At 38.6% G+C, this 20,555-nt stretch overlaps 1 protein-coding gene across 3 annotated transcripts in view; it reads right to left on the reverse strand.

Moving 5' to 3' along the window:
• atp2c1 (ATPase secretory pathway Ca2+ transporting 1) overlaps window positions 1–20,555 on the reverse strand; it is an 80,617-nt gene that overhangs the window by 42,415 nt on the left and 17,647 nt on the right. Inside the window, exon 2 of one of the 3 annotated variants that reach the window (XM_041793623.1) lies at window positions 17,726–17,848. The exons of 1 other annotated variant lie outside the window; for it this stretch is intronic. Coding sequence is in view for 1 of the 2 variants with exons in the window: in XM_041793621.1 (XP_041649555.1) it covers window positions 3,429–3,503 (75 nt within the window). In the remaining variant the exon portion in view is untranslated. Of the gene's footprint in view, window positions 1–3,428; window positions 3,564–17,725; window positions 17,849–20,555 lie in introns of those variants that run through there. One more of the 3 variants, XM_041793621.1, reaches the window with a different exon arrangement.

Here is a 20,555-nt window from a genome sequence, read left to right on the forward strand (position 1 = left end):
CTCTCCAAGGTGGCGAGTCTGCAGCATCTCTGTAAGGCTCTGAAACAGAAAAGAACCGCACCCAGGCACCTTTGACCCTCTAAATCCAGTTGGCCTGACTAGCACCGGCCCTGATGGGGTTAAAAGAGATTGGCTTTGGCAAAGTACCGTCACAGCATGGACATGGTGTGTGATAAATGCTAAAAAATGCCCCGCTTTGGAAATCCTGCAGTGTTATAGGGCTGTATCTAACCAGAATGACTCATTAAGTCTGAATTCTTTAGAGAATTTATAACTTTCTTCAAAGTCAGAATTTACATAAACTAAGATTACACTGCCTTGAAACAGTTTGGGAAAGCCCAGATGTCATGGCTTTGGAAGCTTCTGATAGGTTAATTGACAGCATTAGAGTTAATTGGAGGCACGCCTCAAACACACTGCTTCCTCGTGTGGCATCATGGGAAAATCCAAAGGAATCAGCCTGAGATATCAGGAAGAGAATTATGGACCCTCACAAGTCTGGTTCATCCTTGGGTACAATCTCCAGACACCAGAAGGGTAGAAAAAAATCATTCAGCCCTTCATATGCACGTTTTTTTGGATAATTTGGTGAAAAAATGTCTAATAACAGGTGCAAACAGTTTTGAATTTGCTCCAGCATATTGCTTTAATCAACATAAGGCTAATACAGTTGAAATATATGCTCCAAAAATTATTAATTAGTGGGAATGCTGAGTATCCACACAACTGATTTCGTGTCAGCCATTGTGTTTATCATTATTCTTCTGCACCAGCTAGCTCCTCCTTCATGCTTTGTCGTATCGACACCATTTAAACTTGAAAAAATTCAGTTTCTTTGTCATTCAACTGCTATGATTTTTCTCATTTCTAACTTTTATCATTTTAAAATAAAACTATTGTCATGCTATTTTTAGCTATTTCTATGCTTTTTCAGCCATTGAATGCCATTTTCAGTTACTTTCAGACTATTGTCAGCTATTTTTATGCTATTTTCAGATATTTTAAGCCTATTTTCAGCTATTCTTACGCTATTTTAAGCCTATTTTCAGCAAATCTTAAGCTATTTTCAGCTTTTTTTAGGCTATTTTCAGCTATTTTTATCTTTTTTAACTACTGAATGCCATTTTCAACTACTTTAATGCCATTTTATGCTATTTTCAGCTATTTTTATGCTGTTTTTTGCTCTTAGCTATTTTCAGCAGATCTTCCACAATTCGGCTCTCAGCATCCCCACACAATTTCAGCTGAAATTGCAATTTTGATCTAGTTTTAACGTGATCTTGTGTAATTCAGTTGTTCCCAAATGGTGTAGCATGGTGAATTTGAGCAACCATGCCTTATTACTACAACTACAATAACTAAAGATACTGCAAGAAAATTAAAGAGGGCATTTTGCAGATGATGGTGGTTGGCAATTAGTAAAAAATTACATTAAATCACAATATGGCCTGCTGTATTTTTCAAATTGCAGAATATTCCTTAACCTGAAATTTGAGTCAGAATACCAGTTTAAAACTTTTTTTTTTCCCTGCAGCAGCAGCAGAGATATCATACATTACATATGAAATCATTCAAGACCCTTTTTTTTTTTTTAGAAAAGTCTACAAAAATCCTCCTTTCTTCATTTTTGTACATTTTTCTGATTAAATATGGGGATGACATAAAAATGATAATTCTTTTTAATAAAATCATTCATATCCAGTTTGCAAAATCATCACAATTAGATATTTTTCAACATTGTTCAGTCCTAGTTTTATGTAATATTGTGTTAGTTATAATATAGAATTATTGCATGTGTTTGCTGGAAAATACATAAGGTGATTAACTTGATGTATAATTGCATATCAAAACTGCAGCATCGGGGGAAAAAAAAACCACTGACTTGAAGCAAACGTACTAAAGCATCAAAGATGTTTATTAGACCTGGGCAATTAATTGCAATATGGCCTGCTGCGATTTTCAAATCTGGACAGTGCAATATTTCTTTAACCTAAAATTTGTAAAACAAAAACAAAAACAACAAAACAAAAACAAACAAAAAAAAAAAACAGTTCAATGCAATTTTGTTTAGCAGCAGTGGCAGATTTTATGTTTTACACATCATACAAACATTTAAGGGTCTTTTTTAGAGTTTTTACAGAAGTCCTCTTCTTGTTTATGCATATTTCTTTCTTAATCAAAATGAGAATAACGAGAATAATGTAAAAATCCCCTTCAAAACGGCAACTGAAAACAAATTTGCAATTAGAGCAAAAATCGCAATACTTTTTTTTTTTTTCAAAATTGTTTATCCCCATTTTTAATTTAAAATAGTGCAGTATAGAATGAATTATTGCTTGTGTTAAATGAGCACATAAGATGAGGAACCTAAAAATAACTGCATATTAAATCACAATCGCAATGTTTTTATAGATTATATTAGATTACTTTTGCAAAATGTTCAGCCCTAATGTTTAGACATGACAGAACTTTTCAGCAGTACATTCTTCAGCGGTAAAAGATCCTTTTCAAAATAAAACAGTGTGCTAAATTATATTTTGTTTTTTTAAGATTTATTTTTGGGCCTTTCTGGCCTTTATTAGATAGAAGAGGACAGTGGATGGACTTAGACACAGGGAAGAGAGTGGGGAGAGACATGCGGTAAAGGGCCACAGGCCGGATTCGGACCTGGGCCGTCCACATACATGGTGCGTGCCTTAAACCACTTGACCATCTGCGTGCCCTAAATTTGACTTTATATTGATTTTTCACCCTTTCTGCATACAACTTTATTAAAAATCCAATTGAACAGTCGATTTTATTCACAAAACTGGTGTCATTTAGGGCTGAATTTAATATTTTACAGCTACTGAGAGGACATTTCAGAATATTGAAATATATATTGGGCATCAGGATGTAGCAAAAATATTTCGCGATACAAATTTTAGGCCACATCGCCCAGCCCTATTAATAATAACTGATCCTGCTATCTCTCCAATGTTTGACCAGAGTGTTCATGAGAAGCACTGACCAAACAACAGACTGAGACTGGCATCCTTAAACTCATCCGGCTAGTGTGGCTCAACATCCTGCTCACTGCCACAGCCATGAGACACAGAGAGAACACCCAACAGATCTGAGCTATTTAGTCAGCATGTCTGCAGTTTTCTTTTAAAGATTTGTTCCTCCTCTTCTTATCTGTGATATCATAAAGAGGTAGTTTTTCTAAGGTAGGGCACTTTACAATACTTTCAGTCACGGATGCATGGGCAGTTTAGACTCTGAACTTCAGTTGTAAAAGTAGACTTTAACAGGGAAGAAGACCTTAGCTGATGTACCAACAGCTGTAAATATGTGCAGAAATGTTCAGATCTACGCCCTCCTCTGAGTCCCTGCATCCCTGCCACCCATCATTAAAGTAAAACAGCTGTAAAATAGAGTGAACATACCCGCGGTGCCAAGTAGTCAGGCTCTTCCTTCTCATCAGGCTTAAACCCTGACCAGAACTTTAAAACATACTCCATGTTCCTGAAAGTGTGTAGTCCTCAGGTAAAAACACCTGTGATATGTTTCCTGTATTCCCCTGGCTCTCTGTGGCCGTGTGTGTGTCTGTGTGTGTGTTTATAAGTGTGGAGGAAGTTCCCTAACCCCGCCTACGGTGACACTAAGAGGAAATGTGAGGACAGAAGCAGCATGACCAGAATTCATGATAACAAAACATCTCTCAGTATCCTCAGGCTCAACGCCAGAGTCTTTTTATAGTAGGGAGAGGTGTTGTTCATTCTGGGGTCATGCTGACGGACACTTAAAGAAACCTGCATGTCAACATTCACGGCCATTTATCAACATGTGGCCAAGGTTGAACAGCCAAACTCCACTAAACTGTAAATGTAACTCTGAGACAAAGCAGGGTGTTGGTCCAGGGCGGACCTTTACTGGTTTGATTGTGTTTAATTATGTTGAGCTGGAAACCTCTTCAAACAAATCAACACTTCAGTTGTTTTTGTCAATGGAGCTGGTGGCTTCTTCAATCATCTGGCTACATTTTTACTTCTCTATTTTCATCCCATGGTTTCAAATGATATTTATATAGAATATACAGAGCATAGTCAGAAAGTTCTGGAGAAAGTCCAGCTAAATGGTGCAAAGATTTCTTTCTTTCACAGCCGGTGTTACACACGATAGAATTTAACTCATCATAGACAATAATGCTGACAATAAATAACTAACGGATTAAAAAAACAGACGCCCTGATCTTTCAGCTTCATAGGACAGGTGGATAAGAGAGGGCTGAATCTATCAGAACTCTTATTAAACTCCTGCATAGGTTCTAATGGGTGTTCCAGACTGGGTGCATGGTGGCCACGTAAAGGCTGTGTCACAGCGTGATGTTTATTTCAGCGTGCATGTTTACAACTCTGGGCTTTCAGACTGTGTGAAGCAGTTTACCCCACATCAAGACTTCACTTTGGTGCGCAGATCAGTCTGCTTTGCCAGATTATTTTGTGCCTGCATGCAAATCAAGTCAAAACACACTGTCTCCAAAATAAGTCATCATTTATGAGGCCGTGTCTACAGTTAAACAGTCTACAGTAAAATGTGCTCATTGCTTTAAAGTCTGTGCAAAGTTTGAAGCATGCTGACCTGCTACACCACAGCAGCAGCTATATTTACTCATATACATGTAAAAAACAGATCTGTATTCCTTTAACAACTCGATCAAAATTGCAATTTCAGCTGAAATTTTGTGGGGATGCTGAGAGCTGAATTGTGGAAGAACTGCTGAAAATAACTAAGAGCACAAAAATAGCATAAAATAGTACAAAAGTAGCTGAAAATGGCATTCAATGGCTAAAAAAAAGCATAGGAATCGCTTAAAAAAGCATGAAAATAGCTGATTTTGGCCTAAAAGTAGCTGAAAGTTGCATTCAATAGCTAAAAAAGGACAGATATAGCTGAAAGTAGCCTACAAAAGCTTAAAATAGCCTAAAAATAGCTGAAAATAGCTTAAGAATAGCTGAAAATAACCTCAATAAGCTGAAAATAGCCTAAAGATAGCTGAAAATAGCTAAAGAATAGCTGAAAGTAGCCTTAAAATAGCTGAAAATAGCATAAAAATTAGTGATGCACGTTAAGTATATTTTTGAATCGATAACCGATAAATTCCTACTCCTAATGGCCGATAACCGATAATAACCGATATAATTTTTTTCAATTGTTGATTTAACAAAAGAAGTTTACTTGATGTGTTTATGCACATCTGGGGGTAAGAAGGGGTTAACATGTAGTGAGCAAAGATATTTATAACTAATTTTAACTAATATCACTTGTGTTTTTCAAAAAACAAATAACTATTCTGACTTTATAGCTGTTATGATGGTTAACTTTTTTTAGTTAAACATTTGTGTACCAAGTACAACATACACAAACAACTGACAGATGGTTTTCCCTAAGAACAATAATAAACAAAAAATGGCTGATGTGAATATCAATGGTGTGGTTGCTCAGCATCCCCACTAATAATCACACCATATCTGCAGACCTGATTCTGCATGTAGTGACCCTCTGACCCTCTGTGTGAACTTTAGTGATTATGTCTGGGAAGTGAATGCTGTTAACAATGAGATCAAATCTTAAAACAACATAATCCACCTCTCTGCTGCATTATCTCTGCAAAATAAAACACAGCAATCTCCACAAAGCGGCCTTTATAGCAGCAGCCACTAAGCCGAGCTGACAATCGCTAGGATTACAGGAATCTAATTACTTCACACTGATGGCTCATGGGAAAGAAGAGGAAATATTTCAGGTATTTCATATGACAGTGGAGAACTTCAGGGCTGTAGAGGAGAACGGTTTCTCTGCTAAAAAAGGACAATCAAGGCTTTATTCAAAGATCCACATTTCAATCCAGAACCTTGTGACTGATGAAGAATGGAGCTGCATTATCAGGATTAAGTTCATGGTCTGCATTTAGAGATTAAGGGGACGTACCTCATTAATCAACCTGAACAAGGACTGTAAAACCACAGATTCAAACTTCTGATGAAAAAAATACCTGCAGCCTTTTATGCTGGTATGCTCGCCTGCCCTCATTAACACCAAGTGTTGAAACCAAAGCAACAAAATTAGAAGCCTCAGGCCACCAATCCTGGGTAGTTTCTAATTTAGAATTACTAAAAGATGCAGATAAACTCCTGCACATTGTCTTCATTACTCAAATAATGTTTTGGTTCTGATTTTTCTTTCCTTGCAGCAGCTTTTAGTTGACCCTTTTACTCCTAGCGCGTCATCGACGACACGCTGTTGAAGCACACTTTACATGACCATAATTGCATGACCGTTTGTGCTATGAGAAAAATTCAAACAGTTTCCGTAAGCTAAGAAACTGTGCTTTACAGCCAGCATGCGGTTATTTCTGTAATTTCCCCTTTTCCCTCTAAGATTCTAGCATGAAGTTCCCCTGTTTTTTGGTGTTTCTTCATTTTAAACTGTTAAAACACTTAACATGCAGTAATATGTAAATAACTGCCATATATTAAAAGTTCTAAGTATTGTGGAAAAATGGGCAAAAGCACATACTCACAGGACATTTTCTGGGCCTTTTATGGTTAAAATAAGAAAAGAGCCCAGAAACTCGGTTTTAATTTAAAAAGTAAAAAAAAAAAAAACACTATTTAAACATGCAGTACACTGTACACAACTGCCAGATATTAAAGTACTCTGGAATAATGGGCAAAAGCACGTACAAGACACTTTCTGTGCCATTTAAAGTTAAAAAAAGAACGTGTCTAGAGACTCAGGAGTTAAGGGGTTAAAATCTGACTGGATATCTGTCAATTTTTTAAAGCTTTTTTTTTCTCTTTAATGCTATTTAAAGGCAGCCTTAATTAGAACTAGGGCTGAAGCATTTGCTTTATGGTATAAAAGAGGAGGCTGGGGTGGAGGAGGTGAAGCTTTAGTCTATAAAGGAGGAGGCTGGGGTGGAGGAGGTGAAGCTTTAGTCTATAAAAGAGGAGGCTGGGGTGGAGGAGGTGAAGCTTTAGTCAATAAAGGAGGAGGCTGGGGTAGAGGAGGTGAAGCTTTAGTCTATAAAGGAGGAGGCTGGGGTGGAGGAGGTGAAGCTTTAGTCTATAAAGGAGGAGGCTGGGTGGAGGAGGTGAAACTTTAGTCTATAAAGGAGGAGGCTGGGGTGGAGGAGGTGAAGCTTTAGTCAATAAAGGAGGAGGCTGGGGTGGAGGAGGTGAAGCTTTAGTCTATAAAGGAGGAGGCTGGGGTGGAGGAGGTGAAGCATTAATCTATAAAGGAGGAGGCTGGGTGGAGGAGGTGAAACTTTAGTCTATAAAGGAGGAGGCTTGGGTGGAGGAGGTGAAGCTTTAGTCAATAAAGGAGGAGGCTGGGGTGGAGGAGGTGAAGCTTTATTCTATAAAGGAGGAGGCTGGGGTGGAGGAGGTGAAGCTTTAGTCTATAAAGGAGAGGCTGGGGTGGAGGAGGTGAAAGTTTAGTCTATAAAGGAGGAGGCTGGGGTGGAGGAGGTGAAGCTTTGCCAGCAGCAGTGTTCTGCGTCAGCATTAATGCAAACAAGGATTAGTATGTCATATTTAGTACATCATGCATACTGTGTTGGCCATCAGCTTATTGTGGCCGAGAAAAATCCACGTAAAAAGGGGGACTTTTGTAAACCATTCTAAAAAAAATGACACTTGAAAATATCTGCTGCAAAAAACACATATAGTAAACTACTATTTTGACACATTTCAAGTTAAAGAAATATTGCAATGTCTGTGATTTTTAAAATTCAGCAGGCCATATTGCGATTTAATCTAGTTTGGGATGAATTGCCCAGCCCTAATTAGAAGGCTGAATTACTCTGCTGCTCTCTTTAATGTTTGTAAAATTTAATAGTGATCAAAAATCTGCCATTGCTCCTTCCTTTCCAAAGTGTTTGAATAACTGAAGATGGAGATGCTTTCTCACTCTGCACTGATTCGATTAAAATGATAAATGATGGGATAAGCCGTCCTTAATTAATGCTAATTCCTTCAGCAGGCTGACAGACGTCCAAATAAAGCTTGGCTGCTTTTTGTGGGTTTGTGTGCTTTCTGCGAGCCATCTCTACATTCTGCCAGACAGAGTTATACACATAGATAGTTGCATCTCAATCTCAGAACTGATGGAATATTTAAGATATGTCTAAAATAGTGTTACTCAACCAAAGAGCCAAATTTTTGAAAAATACATGGCAAGAGCCACACTCTAAGTGGTGAAAAGTGGCAATTAAAATAATTTAAAGGTGGCAAAAATGGGCTGAAAGTGGCAAAAAATGGGTGAAAAGTAGCAAAAAATGAGTAAAACGTGACAAAAATGGTCCAAAAGTGGCAAAAATGTGGAGAAAAATTTGTGAAAAGTCACTAAAATGGGCAAAAATCAGAAAAAGGTGGCGGAAATGGGCAAAAAGTGTTATGTAATTGCAAAAGGCAGGAGAAAAGTGGCAAAAAGGGGAGAAAAGTGGCAAAAATGGGTGAAAAGTGACCAAATTATGAGGTAAAAGTGGCAAAAACATTGCAAAAAATGAGTGAAAAATAACTATAATGGGAAAAAAATAAGAAAAAGGGTGGAGAAAATGGGCAAAAAGTGGCATTTAATTGCAAAAAGCAGGATAAAAGTGGCAAAAAGGGGAGAAAAGTGACAAAAAGAAGTGGCAAAAATGGGCTTAAAGCGGCAAACACTGGGAGAAAAGTAGCAAAAAATGAGTTAAAGGGGGCAAAAATGGTCCAAAAGTGGCAAAAAAGACAAGAAAAATTGGTGAAAAGTGACTTAAGTGGGCAAAAACTCAGAAAAAAGGTGAGAAAAATGGGCAAAAAAGCAACAGAGAGTGGCAAAATGGGGAATTAGTGGCATTTAATTGCAAAAGACAGCTTAAATGGGCGAAAAATGGCAAAAAAGGCAAAAAGAAAGGGGCAAAACATTGTAAACAGCTGGATAAAAGTGTCAAAAATGGGATAAAAGCAGTAGAAATGGAATTAAAGGAGCCAAAAATTGCAAATAAGGCCAGTGAAAATATGCAGACAAAAACAGAGGTTGACAACTAAAGCCTACTGTGTAGATGTGGGAAACAAACTGATTAATGTGACTTGCAATGAATAATTTGGGTCAAAATGTCCCTTTTTTAAGGTTTAATGGGGGAATAATATGTCAAATTAAGACACCAAAGAGCCACATGTGGCTCCAGAGCCTCACGTTGAGTATCACTGGTCTAAACAGTAGGAAAGCTTTGAAAGTAACAGGCAGGGATCAGAACCTTCAGTATTTGGATTAGGAAGTTTGTCTACAGTACAAACAGCCTGTTTAAGGTGAGGATGTCTTTATTCCTTCTTTGTAAATAAAGAGAGGGCTCGGCTACATGCTGCTCTCTCTCTCAGTTAGTGGTAAAGAGAGTAGAAGAGCTGTTCTGGTCTCTGTAGGCTGAAGTGCTGAGATGTGCGATGGGAAAGAGGTGATTGATATTAATGGGTGTGATCTGACAGCACTCAGCGGATAACTTACAGAAGAAGAGGGAGAGGGTGAAGAAGGAGGAAGAGGAGAGGCAGCAGAGCAGGAAAACAAAGACATAAAGAGGAAAAGGAGGGCATGAAGATAAGGAGAAAGAAGAGGAAGAAGCTGGCATTTAAGATAAAGAGTCAAAAGTCTCTTAACTTTAAAAATAACAAGGTATGAATACTCTCCAATCAACTGCCATACAAAAATGTCAAACAGGAAGTGGACTTTTCTGGACTTAAAACTCAAAATGATTTTTACAGGACAGATCACAGTTATCCTTTCACACGCTGGCTGCCATGTAAAGCAGGAATCAGAATGAAATAACCCCATCTACTCACACTGACACAGAAGCAATGTTTGGTTTGGTGTCTTTCCCAACGACATGGAGAGGTGTGGCTCCAGGAGCGGGAAATCAAACTCTTTCTGCGTTTTACAGCAGGAAAGGTGAGTTTATATCTGTATCAGCTTAAATAAGACTGGCAATACTGGACTAGTAATATACTAACCTGGCACGCCAGATGGACTTGTTTCACACATCCATCTGGTAAACCTTCCATAGACGGTGTTTGGGAAAGGGCAGAGCCTTTGAAAAAAAAACTCGGAGGGTGATTGGATGAACGTTCTGTCTGTCACATCTCTACGGGCCAGTCAGAGCAACAAAATGTGATGCAGCCGCTATTGAGGTGCGTGTGTGCAGCTACCGAGGAATAACGTGAACCATGGCGACTGTAGACATGTCAGTACTCAACTTTTGTGGTTTTTGAAAAGAAAAAAAACTCACTGCTGTTCTTTGTTCTTCTTTTAACCAAAAAATGTCGTCAACTTCTGATAAAACTGGCACTTTAGCAGCATCAACGCTGTCTTCCACTATAACTGCACCGGCCTCTTGTTGCTGCTTGCTTATGTCATGACTCTGCCGCGCCTGACCGCCCCTCGACGCTGATTGGACCTGTCACTTTCTAACCAGGCCCAGATGGTTCAGACGGGAGCTTAACCAGATGGATTTGCCAGTGAGAAACACGGAAACGGCTGTATCCATCTGCTTCGCAAGGTTAGAAACACGGTGCATCTCTATAATTTAGATTTAAAAACTTCAGAGAGGACACACAAGTAAATCATAATTTCAAAGAGGTGCAGAAAATGCACACACTGGTTCCATAAAACAGTCAGAATGGAGGGAAATAAAAGTTTGGTGCTTCAAATATTCTGGAGACCTGGCTGTGCAAAAACCCTGTGCATGAACCAATAGGATTGTTGCAGAAGATAAAAAGATAAACAGACCTCACTTTAAACACAGCAGCTGTGCAATAATGAAATAAAGGAGATAAGTTAGAAATTTGTCAGAATTAAAAAAAAGGCGTGTTAAAATTAAAACTGTAACCCACCTGTAAAAACTCCTAATATGCCTGAAAGCCTGGCTGGACCAGAGGGTGTCAACCTGAGAAAATACCTGAATAACTCTGATGGTAACAGCCTTAACTGTGCTGTTGGAGAGCTCTGAACACTGCCAACACTCCACAGTAACATGCTTATTGTCATGCACAACAACGAAGATGATGATGATTACTTCCTCCCAGCAGCTGAGGAAGGAGGCGGCAGAGGAAGCTGACAGCATCCTGGCAGCGTTTAAAGACAGCAGGAAACAAACAGGACCAGAGCTGGGTGAAAATCAAACCCCATGGGGTTCCAAACCAGAACAAAGCCTCTCTTCACCTTCACTGAGGATGAGAAGAGGAAAAGTGTCACCACTCTGTCGGCTCGTTTTTCACGCCACTATGAAGAGCTATTTAAAACACTTCACTGTCAAAGATAAACATCTACTTCTGCTTCTGGTGAAACTGGAGGAAGAGTTTCTGCTCTGTCATGACGGCCAGTCGAGGCTGTTCGTATCAGAGGAATCTGAAGTGTCAAAATGTTGACTCATTTCTAATACTGCCGGTTTAAACGACACACACTCAGTTATCTTAATGCCCAGAGAACAAAAAGTGCAGAATCTAAATTAAGAGTACATCTCTTTCAAAAGACAGGATTTAATACATCAAAACCATGGCAGGCTTTCATAAATTCACTAAAATATTGGCCATTTTACCAGAACTTTTAGGGATGCATGATGTGATCAGTATCAGTAGATAATAGTTTATTATCAGTTCATTATCAGTTTCAGCAGATTTCAACATTTCTGCTGATATTTAAACTAAATTTTGCCACTTTCCACCTGTTGTTGCCTCTATTGACTCATTATTACCACAAATAACCCCTTTTTACATCATTTTAGACCAATTTCTGCCCATTTTAACCACATTTTACAATTGTTGATGCTCATTTTTGTTAGTTTAACCCCTTTCTGCCTATTTTCTGCCTCAGTTAACTCATTTCTGCCAGTTTAAACCAGTTTTTAATCCTACTTCAGGGCTCCAGACTAACTTTTTTCACTAGGAGCACAGTGGCCTCTAACTTAAAATTTTAGGGGCGCAAGCAGAAAATTTAGGGGCGCCGACTGTAAATCAACTTGCAAATATTCACATTTGATGCAAATGGGAGTGGAGTTGCACTTTCATTACATAGGTCATGGCACATTTTATAAGGGCTCTATGAAATCTGTTTTTTTTTTTCCAAATTCCATTTTATTTTTTGGGATTTCCGTTTTTTAACGTTTCCACTAATTTTACCATAAAAAGAGTGTCTTGTTTATGTAAATGAATCAAATGTTCACTAATTAAATAGAAATAACCTTAATTTTATTGAAAAAGGGCCACAGTTGGCCAAGGAGCCGTTGTTTGAATAACCCTGATATAAAATAATTATAACCAGTGTAACAGAAATTTCCAACATTAGAAGACACATTCATGAGTAAAATCACATCCTAACTGATGTTTATAATGTAAATGAAGAATTCCTTCTGTTCTCTCAAACACAGTGATAGTAACTTAATAAGAAGGTCACATTAAAGTTAAATGGTTAAAAGTAAACCTGTTACCTAAACTTGTATTTACTCTCTCAGTCTGTTACAGTGCACGCAGTTAAATGCTGCATTGTTCTAGTCCTGACTGTAACGGTTCTCTCCTCGTCTCTCTCCATCCTCGCTGTCTGTCCGTCTGCCTCGTATCAGAGCGCTACAGTAATACAGACACATGTTGGCTCGTTAAGCAACCAAAGGGAACTACAGTATCTACGGGATGAATTATTAAGCTAACTGATACTCAAATTTAACATCATTTAGACTACGCATGTTGTGGGTACTGACAGCAGAATTTGCAGTTCATTTAATTCGTCTCCCTGAAATACCTCAGCCAGGTTAACTTGCGCAGCCACTCATCCCGAAAACAGAATTTCCTGCCTTTTTTCGCCATGACCGTTTCCTCACAAAACGAGTCGGACTCACTATCAGGATTTGTCTCTTCTGGCACTCTAATTTTAGTGGGGAGAAAGTAAGCACCGATAGTCCTCTTCGCCATTGTTCATTGTTTACAAGAGTTATGTGAAAGCTGTAGATTTGCGTGATAACCCCAGGACTCGCCGCCCCCCCACACACACATACATTGGCCTGCCTTCTTCTTCTTTGGTGTTTGTCTCCTTTCTTCTTCTTTTGGAGTTAATGACAGTTGGCAAACCAGCTCATTTGTGCATTATCACCAACAACTGGGCTGAAGTTTGTCAGCAACAAAAAAAAATTAATAAAAATTTTAAAAATCGGCAAATTTACCGGTCGCACATGCACAAGTAGATGAAAAATTTACTCGCACTGTCTCAAATTTTAGGGGCAAAATGTGACAATTAAGGGGCAGTCTGGAGCCCTACACTTCACCAAATTTCCACCCATTTTTGTCACTTCAAACCTATTACTGCTACTTATTAACCCCCCTTATCACTTTTTTTTGCCTGTTTTTGCCACTTTATCAAATGTTTGCCATTTCTAACCCATTTCTGCTACTTCTAAAACCCCATTTTACCACCTTTTCCACCACTTTTGTTTTTTTACATTAACCAATTTTAATTCTGTTTTGTAGAAAAGGGGGTCCCTGGTCTCTAGCACCTTTATTTTGGGGGTCATGGGCTGAAAAGGTTGAGAACCGCTGATCTAGGGCCCCACACACTGCAGCAGGCCCGCTGTGAGCTCTGAACATTTGAATGAAGTCATAAAACCACTACCAGACTATCGACTCCCCGCTCCTCTTAACGCCAGTGTTTTTGAAAAGTGAGGAGAGGTAGGCATAAAGATTAAAACTAAGTAGAACAATCTGGTCCTACATTTTCTAAAACCTGACTAGCAACAATGTTTGAGCTCATCGATAATGCCATCATGTCTGGGTGGGTCCTGAAGTGATGTAGATTCCACGTCACATCTTTTAAATCTAATCACTGAAGCACAAACACGTATAGTAAAGTTTCTGAATTCAACTGAACTGCCATCTATTAAGTGTTGAAGTCCACGCATACCAATACGGCCAAGCACGCTTTGTCCTGAAAGCGTGGTGTGTGAGCCCTCTGTACCATGCCTCTGCACAGTCAATTGCTCTTGCATGCCTACAAAGCAAGGGCACATGGCATAGATGTAACTCGTAATCAATAAGACCATTCGTCTTGACAATCACCTTAATGTCTGGAGTGTAAGAGAGCCATATCTGACCAGAACAACTCAAAATGAGCCACACAGGGAGGAAAGAAACCGCCCTGTGTCTGTTTCTCTCTGCTGACTGTTGGGTAGGGCTGAACAATTTCAGAAAATAATCAAATTGCAAGGTTTTTCCCCAACATTGCAATCGTGATTTAATATGCGATTGTTTTTAGGTTCCCTATTGTTCAATAAATACAAGAAATCCATCATTCTATATAATAACCAGCACAATATTAGATAAATTACACTAGGGATGACATATTTGAAAAAATATCTAACTGCTTATAATGCCAATTTAATATCTTGCGATACTGAAAGGGATACTTTTATGGTATTCTCATTCTGATTAAGAAAATCATACATAAATAAAAAATGTAAGATCTTTGTAAACTTTAAAAAAAAAAAAGGCCTTTTAATAGGTTAAGGAAATATTACAATATCTGCGATTTGTAAACTGCAGTTTAATTTGCATTTAACTGCCCAGCCCTACTGCTGGGGCTTTTCTACTGACTTTTGGCTGCGCTGATCCAAACCAGGCTGTTCTGATTTGCTTTTCCTTCACCACCCTGGTCGTGCTTAGCCACACCAAAATGGCCTCTGTTTCCGCCCCGCCTCCAAGCTCACCGTGGAGACGTCCAAGAGGTTTGAAGGGTGTGATTTGCTTACTAATACATATGATGAGGAACCAAAAAATAATTGCATATTAAGTCACAATATCTGGGGAAAAAATTGCAAGTAGATTATTCCCTAAATTGTTCAGCACTAATCTCTACTCAGAGGATGATTCAAGATTTATAGAAAATACAACAAATGCAGAATCATTGATCATTCATTATTTGCCCACTTTCCAGTAAATCACTATTATTTAAAAATGCATGTGTGTGGGGGCGCAGGTAGCCTAGCGGTTTTAAGGCACGCCCCATGTACGCAGATGGCCCAGGTTCGAATCCAGCCCAAGGCCATTTACCACATGTTAGTTAGAAGTGGCAAAATTTAGTTTAGAAGTGGCAAAATTTAGTTTAGAAAATGTCAAAATTTAGTTAGAAGTGGCAAAATTTGGTTCAGAAAATGTCAAAATTTAGTTAGAAGTGGCAAAATTTGGTTTAGAAAATGGCAAAATTTAGTTAGAAATGGCAAAATTTAGTTAGAAGTGGCAAAATTTAGTTTAGAAGTGGCAAAACTTAGTTTAGAAAATGTCAAAATTTAGTTAGAAGTGGCAAAATTTAGCTAAGAAAATGGCAAAATTTAGTTTAGAAGTGGCAAAATTTAGTTAAGAAAATGTCAAAATTTAGTTTAGAAGTGGCAAAATTTGGTTTAGAAAATGGCAAAATTTAGTTAGAAATGGCAAAATTTAGTTAGAAGTGGCAAAATTTAGTTTAGAAGTGGCAAAATTTAGTTTAGAAAATGGCAAAATTTAGTTAGAAGTGGCAAAATTTAGTTTAGAAAATGGCAAAATTTAGTTTAGAAAATTGCAAAATTTAGTTAGAAGTGGAAAAATTTAGTTAGAAGTGGCAAAATTTGGTTTAGAAAATGGCAAAATTTAGTTAGAAGTGGCAAAATTTGGTTTGAAGTGGCAAAATTTAGTTTAGAAAATGGCAAAATTTAGTTTAAAAAATGGCAAAATTTAGTTAGAAGTGGCAAAATGTAGTTTTGAAAATGGCAACATTTAGTTTAGAAGTGGCAAAATTGAGTAAAAATTGACTAAACTTGGGCGCACAGATGGTCGAGTGGTTAAAGGTGTGGATCATGTACGCAGACGGCCCAGGTTCGAATCCGTCCTGAGGCCCTTTGCTGATTGTCTCTACCCCACTCTCGCCACTGTTTCTGACTCTATCCACTATCCTCTATCAAATAAAGGCCCCAAAATGCCCAAAAATAAACCTTTAAAAAATGCATGTGTGGTTCAACACTTGCTGCCCCTCTCCATGTTATAAAATAAATTACAAATCAGCAACAGAGTGTAAGGAGCTCAGGTCGGATCAAACCACAAACTCCACTTTAACAAACTTTTAACAGTCTCTGTGGGGATTTTGGTTTTCCTCTCAGCTGTAAAAATAACATTCAAGTAAATATAAAACCACGAAAACTCTGACAAATTAGAAAAATGCTATATTTGTAGCATTCTGTTTGTATGTATGGAGTCTTGCTGAAACTACACTATATGGACAGAAGTATTCGGCCATCTGACCATTACACCAGCAGGGACTGTAACAACATTGTATCAAAATATTTCAATATAGAGTTGGTCCACTTTTGCAGCTTAACAGCCTCCACTCTTCATGTAAGGCTTTCCATAGGATTTTGGAGGGTTAAATGGTCAAATTACATGAAAATCCAAAATTGAAATCAGATTTATGCTGAAATCATCCAGCAGTTTTTCACATGGAGGGTCAGGGCTGCATTTCCTGCAGGAAGGGTTAGTGTTGAGCTGTGGCTCCTTGGCCCAATCACCTCTCATTATTATTCAAAAATGGAGAAATGTATAATAAAATGAGGCTTTTAGATTTGTAGGCTTCCAATATTAAGATCAGCAGCTTCATCCCTGGACTGGAGGAATTGATCGAGGTGGGAAAAGTTCAAAAAAGCAACTTTTATCTTTCCGTCGCTACCCTCCATGCAGAAATAACCCTCGCCCTAAAACTCTCCCTGCTGTTCACTGTCAGAATAAACATGCGCTCCTCTCCTGTGGATACAGCCTAGAATAAATTTCAGGTATTTCTCATCTACTTTCAATGTTTTTCCAGAAGAGAAACTCCAGCCAAACGTCCCACAGCCTGAAACGTACAGGCCTCCAGATGGAGGTCTGAGGGTGACGGTAATTTATCAGCCACAGATAAACGTGCTAATAAACTAGCATTTAAACCAGGAAGTCTGACAGGGAAATCTTACAAGCTTTCTCTCTCCCAAACCCATCCTTGCTGAATGATGGTTAAAACAGTTGTCCAATAATGAACCCAAACTAAGCTCTAAACATATCTGGGTTAAATTACCTTTGATTGTGTGAAGATTAGGAGCAAGAACCCTTCCCTCCTGTTTGACCTGTCATCTTCCTCCTCCACTCAGCTCCGTTAAGCTCCACACAGACAATAAGCCGGTCATTGACTCGGTCAGCATTAGCTCAGGCAGCTACCTGTTAGCATTAGCCTACATACAGCAGGCAGAACTTCAGTATCTACTATGGACTCCAGGCAGACGTCTATAATCTCTTAATCCTTTCTTAATCCAATATAAACAAGACCAGCATCTCCGCTGCGGTTTCTCTGAATAAATCAGAGTCCTCAAAGTTTTCCTCCTGAAGCGATACGAGCGGGAGAGCGGGAGAGTGGAGGTGAGAGGCTGAGAGGATTGTTCCTGATTGAGACGGACGTGAGCTTACACCTCCACCTGAACTGTCAGACTGATGCTCTGACCCCTTCAGGATGGGAGGGGAACTGCAGGTTTAAAATGAAAGGAGCAAAAACAGACAGGAGCTAAAGACAACCAAGGTTATCAGGACATTGAATATTTTTCAATATAAAAGTTTGTATCCTTTTAGGGCCGACCATATATCACATCAAATTATTGATTTTAAAAATGTGGGGGACCACTGACCTGCCGACAACCTCACAGTGGAAGATCCCCACACGCGGGATGTCACAGAATCTCACGTGATCAAACGCTCTTGCTTCGCTTGCTTCAATGTCCTCAACAAAACAGCCGTTCTTGTACTGGGATCTAATGAGGTGGGGACACAGAAACGTGGATCAGACTTGTTTGAATCTTTTGCTAGCAGCCTCTGATGAAGTAGTCTCTGTAGTTTAACTCCATGATCAGTGGCTGCTTCTGTGCATGAACAGTGTTTCAGGGCTCTTACTGAGGGGATCAGGTCAGCAGCCAGTAAACGTGAAGTGCTGACTTCTCTTTTCAGCTGTTCAAACACAGAAAGAAGTGTGAGAATGCTTTCAAACTAACAGCTCTGCAGTTGGAACTGGGAAGAGTTGGAGGTTTATGTGTTTTGTTTTGTTTTGAGAGGCTTTGCAGCGTGTTAAAATTAGTATTCTGCCGGGTCAACACGTCCTGCTGCTAAGGCCGTATGATACTGGAAAAAGCAGACACTGCAATAGTTTTTCTCTTGGAAATAAATTGCAATTTTTTTATTAAAAAATACCCATAAAAACCTGAAAAATGAAGTGCCTTTTATACACATTTCTTAAATTTAAATTAAAAAAATATACATTTCTCTCTTACTGAGTCTTTATGTCATTTTCTGATTTGGAATATCACACCAGAGATAGCTCTTCTCCTCATTAAAAAGGCAAGTATCGATATCAGCAAATATCAAAACTTCTGTTGATGTTTACATCTGATATATTGCCTTTGTATTTCAGCATATTGACTGTAAATGTTGTCCATATATACTACTAAATTAGTGGAGTTTTAGGCTGAACAAAAAGACTTGTCAGTTGGGTCCTTTTCTTTATTTATCCTCAAAATGTTTTTAAGGACTAAAGTTTGTTTTCTTGGTCATCCTCAAACCTTAAAGTGTGTCCAAAGGACTGACATTTCTTGTCAGAAAAGTAGGGCTGAAACGATTCCTTGAATTATCCGGGTAATTCGATTCAAAAAATTCCTTGAGGCAAATTATCTGCCTTGAGGTTTCGCTTAAATCAGTCATGTATCCATACACGGCCATGCTGTAGCCTGGACATCGCGCCGTGTGTTGCGCGGCGTGCTGTGTTTTGCACGGATGGCTATTTGTGTGGCACAATGCTCTTGTTTTTGCTGTTACTACAACGTAACATGCATGATATGAGGTGTGAAAATCACGAGGGAAGAGAAGTTGATGCAGTGATATTTCCTGCATTTTTACGAATCCACTGGCCGCGGCTTCATGGCAGATACGGCACTACGCCTGCACCTGTAAACCTACGCAGATCTCTGAGTTTACACGCAGCCTGCACGACTCGCAGCGCTCAGTTTGTGTCTGCAGACCTCAGAGAATTTCATAAACTTCTCTGATTGACCCAACAGTTTTACAGAACACCATCAGGCTCCGCAATTCAAGTCCTGTTTTGGTGCTTCCCACTCTCTCTTTTCCGCGTGCGCACGTTATACGTTGAATTATGAAATATCTAAAATTCAGCGCACTGACGTCTTGATTCCAGCCTATTTTTCAAAATCTTTAGCATCCCGAATGATTTGATAAGACTTATATTGATAATGAATTGACACCAATTAAATAGAAACACCTTATTGCCACAGACAGTAAGAGGGACTAAGCAGGTCAAAGTTCATCATCATACAGTCAGGATTTAACAACAGAAGCAGCTTTATCCCTTAAAATGTGTTCTCCATTTCAGTGGATGGTCTTAAAAGGTCAGATTTTTATTTTATGGTGGATGAACTCACAAACAAAAATGTGCAAAAATTAAAAGTGAACACCCTTTTGTAAAATAGACCATATTCCTGTAATCTAAAGGTTCACCTTTCAGACATCATCAGACCGCTGTGTGAATGATGGAACTGTATTCTTGCTAGAATGTGAAATATTACATTCATGCATAAAATAGAGGATTTAAAAATGATTAAGTGTCCCTTTACTTTAATGACAGCTTGGAGAATAGAAATAAACTACAATGAAAGAAATAAAGTGTTGGCACCAAACACTTCCTGGTGAAGGATCCCTAAAACCCCAAATACGGCATAATCCAATGTCATTATTTAATTTTCTTTCCTTGTAACTTTAATAAATGTGAACTGTCATCAGAACTTCATTGCACTTTTTAAAATACATTTTCTTTAGAGAACCTGTTAATACCAATCTTTCATATAGAGGTAGTTCATTTAAGGGGCCCAGCTTCCTTTCTCATTTGTCTAGCACTACTTCTCTTGAAAAAGCAAAAGTGACTGATTAAAAAAAAAAAAGTAGTATTTCTTATTAGAGTACTCGATTAATCATCAAAAGAATCGATAGAGTACTCGACTACAAAAAGAATCTATTGCTGCAGCTCTACTGAAAAGCATGTTTAAATATCAGTGTCAATATTGGCAAAAATGAATCTACACACTGAAGGGCATCCACACAACACAGTAAGGATTACCACTTGGTATCTGAATGCATGCTGTTACTTTCTAGAAGCTTCTTTAAATGTTCATTCAAACTAAACAGCTCTAACTGCACGGCATATTTCTCCTGGAGCTGGGCATGTGTCATATTTATTCAGCTTTAGACTTTTTCCAGTGTTCTTCATTCATGTTTAACCAGACCTCCAGTCTGCTGAGATTTTCTGCTACGTGCAGTGTGCAAACATCTCCTCTCCACCCAGGAAGCACCAACTGAGAGGTGGAATGATTGACTATTCCTGACACCATCTCAGATTTTCATACATATCATTTCATTAGATTGATTTCTAACTAAGTGGAGCTGATGACTTAAATGTAG

The sequence above is a fragment of the Cheilinus undulatus genome, linkage group 8 (assembly GCF_018320785.1).
Source record: "Cheilinus undulatus linkage group 8, ASM1832078v1, whole genome shotgun sequence".
NCBI classification, from domain to species: Eukaryota; Metazoa; Chordata; class Actinopteri; order Labriformes; family Labridae; genus Cheilinus; species Cheilinus undulatus.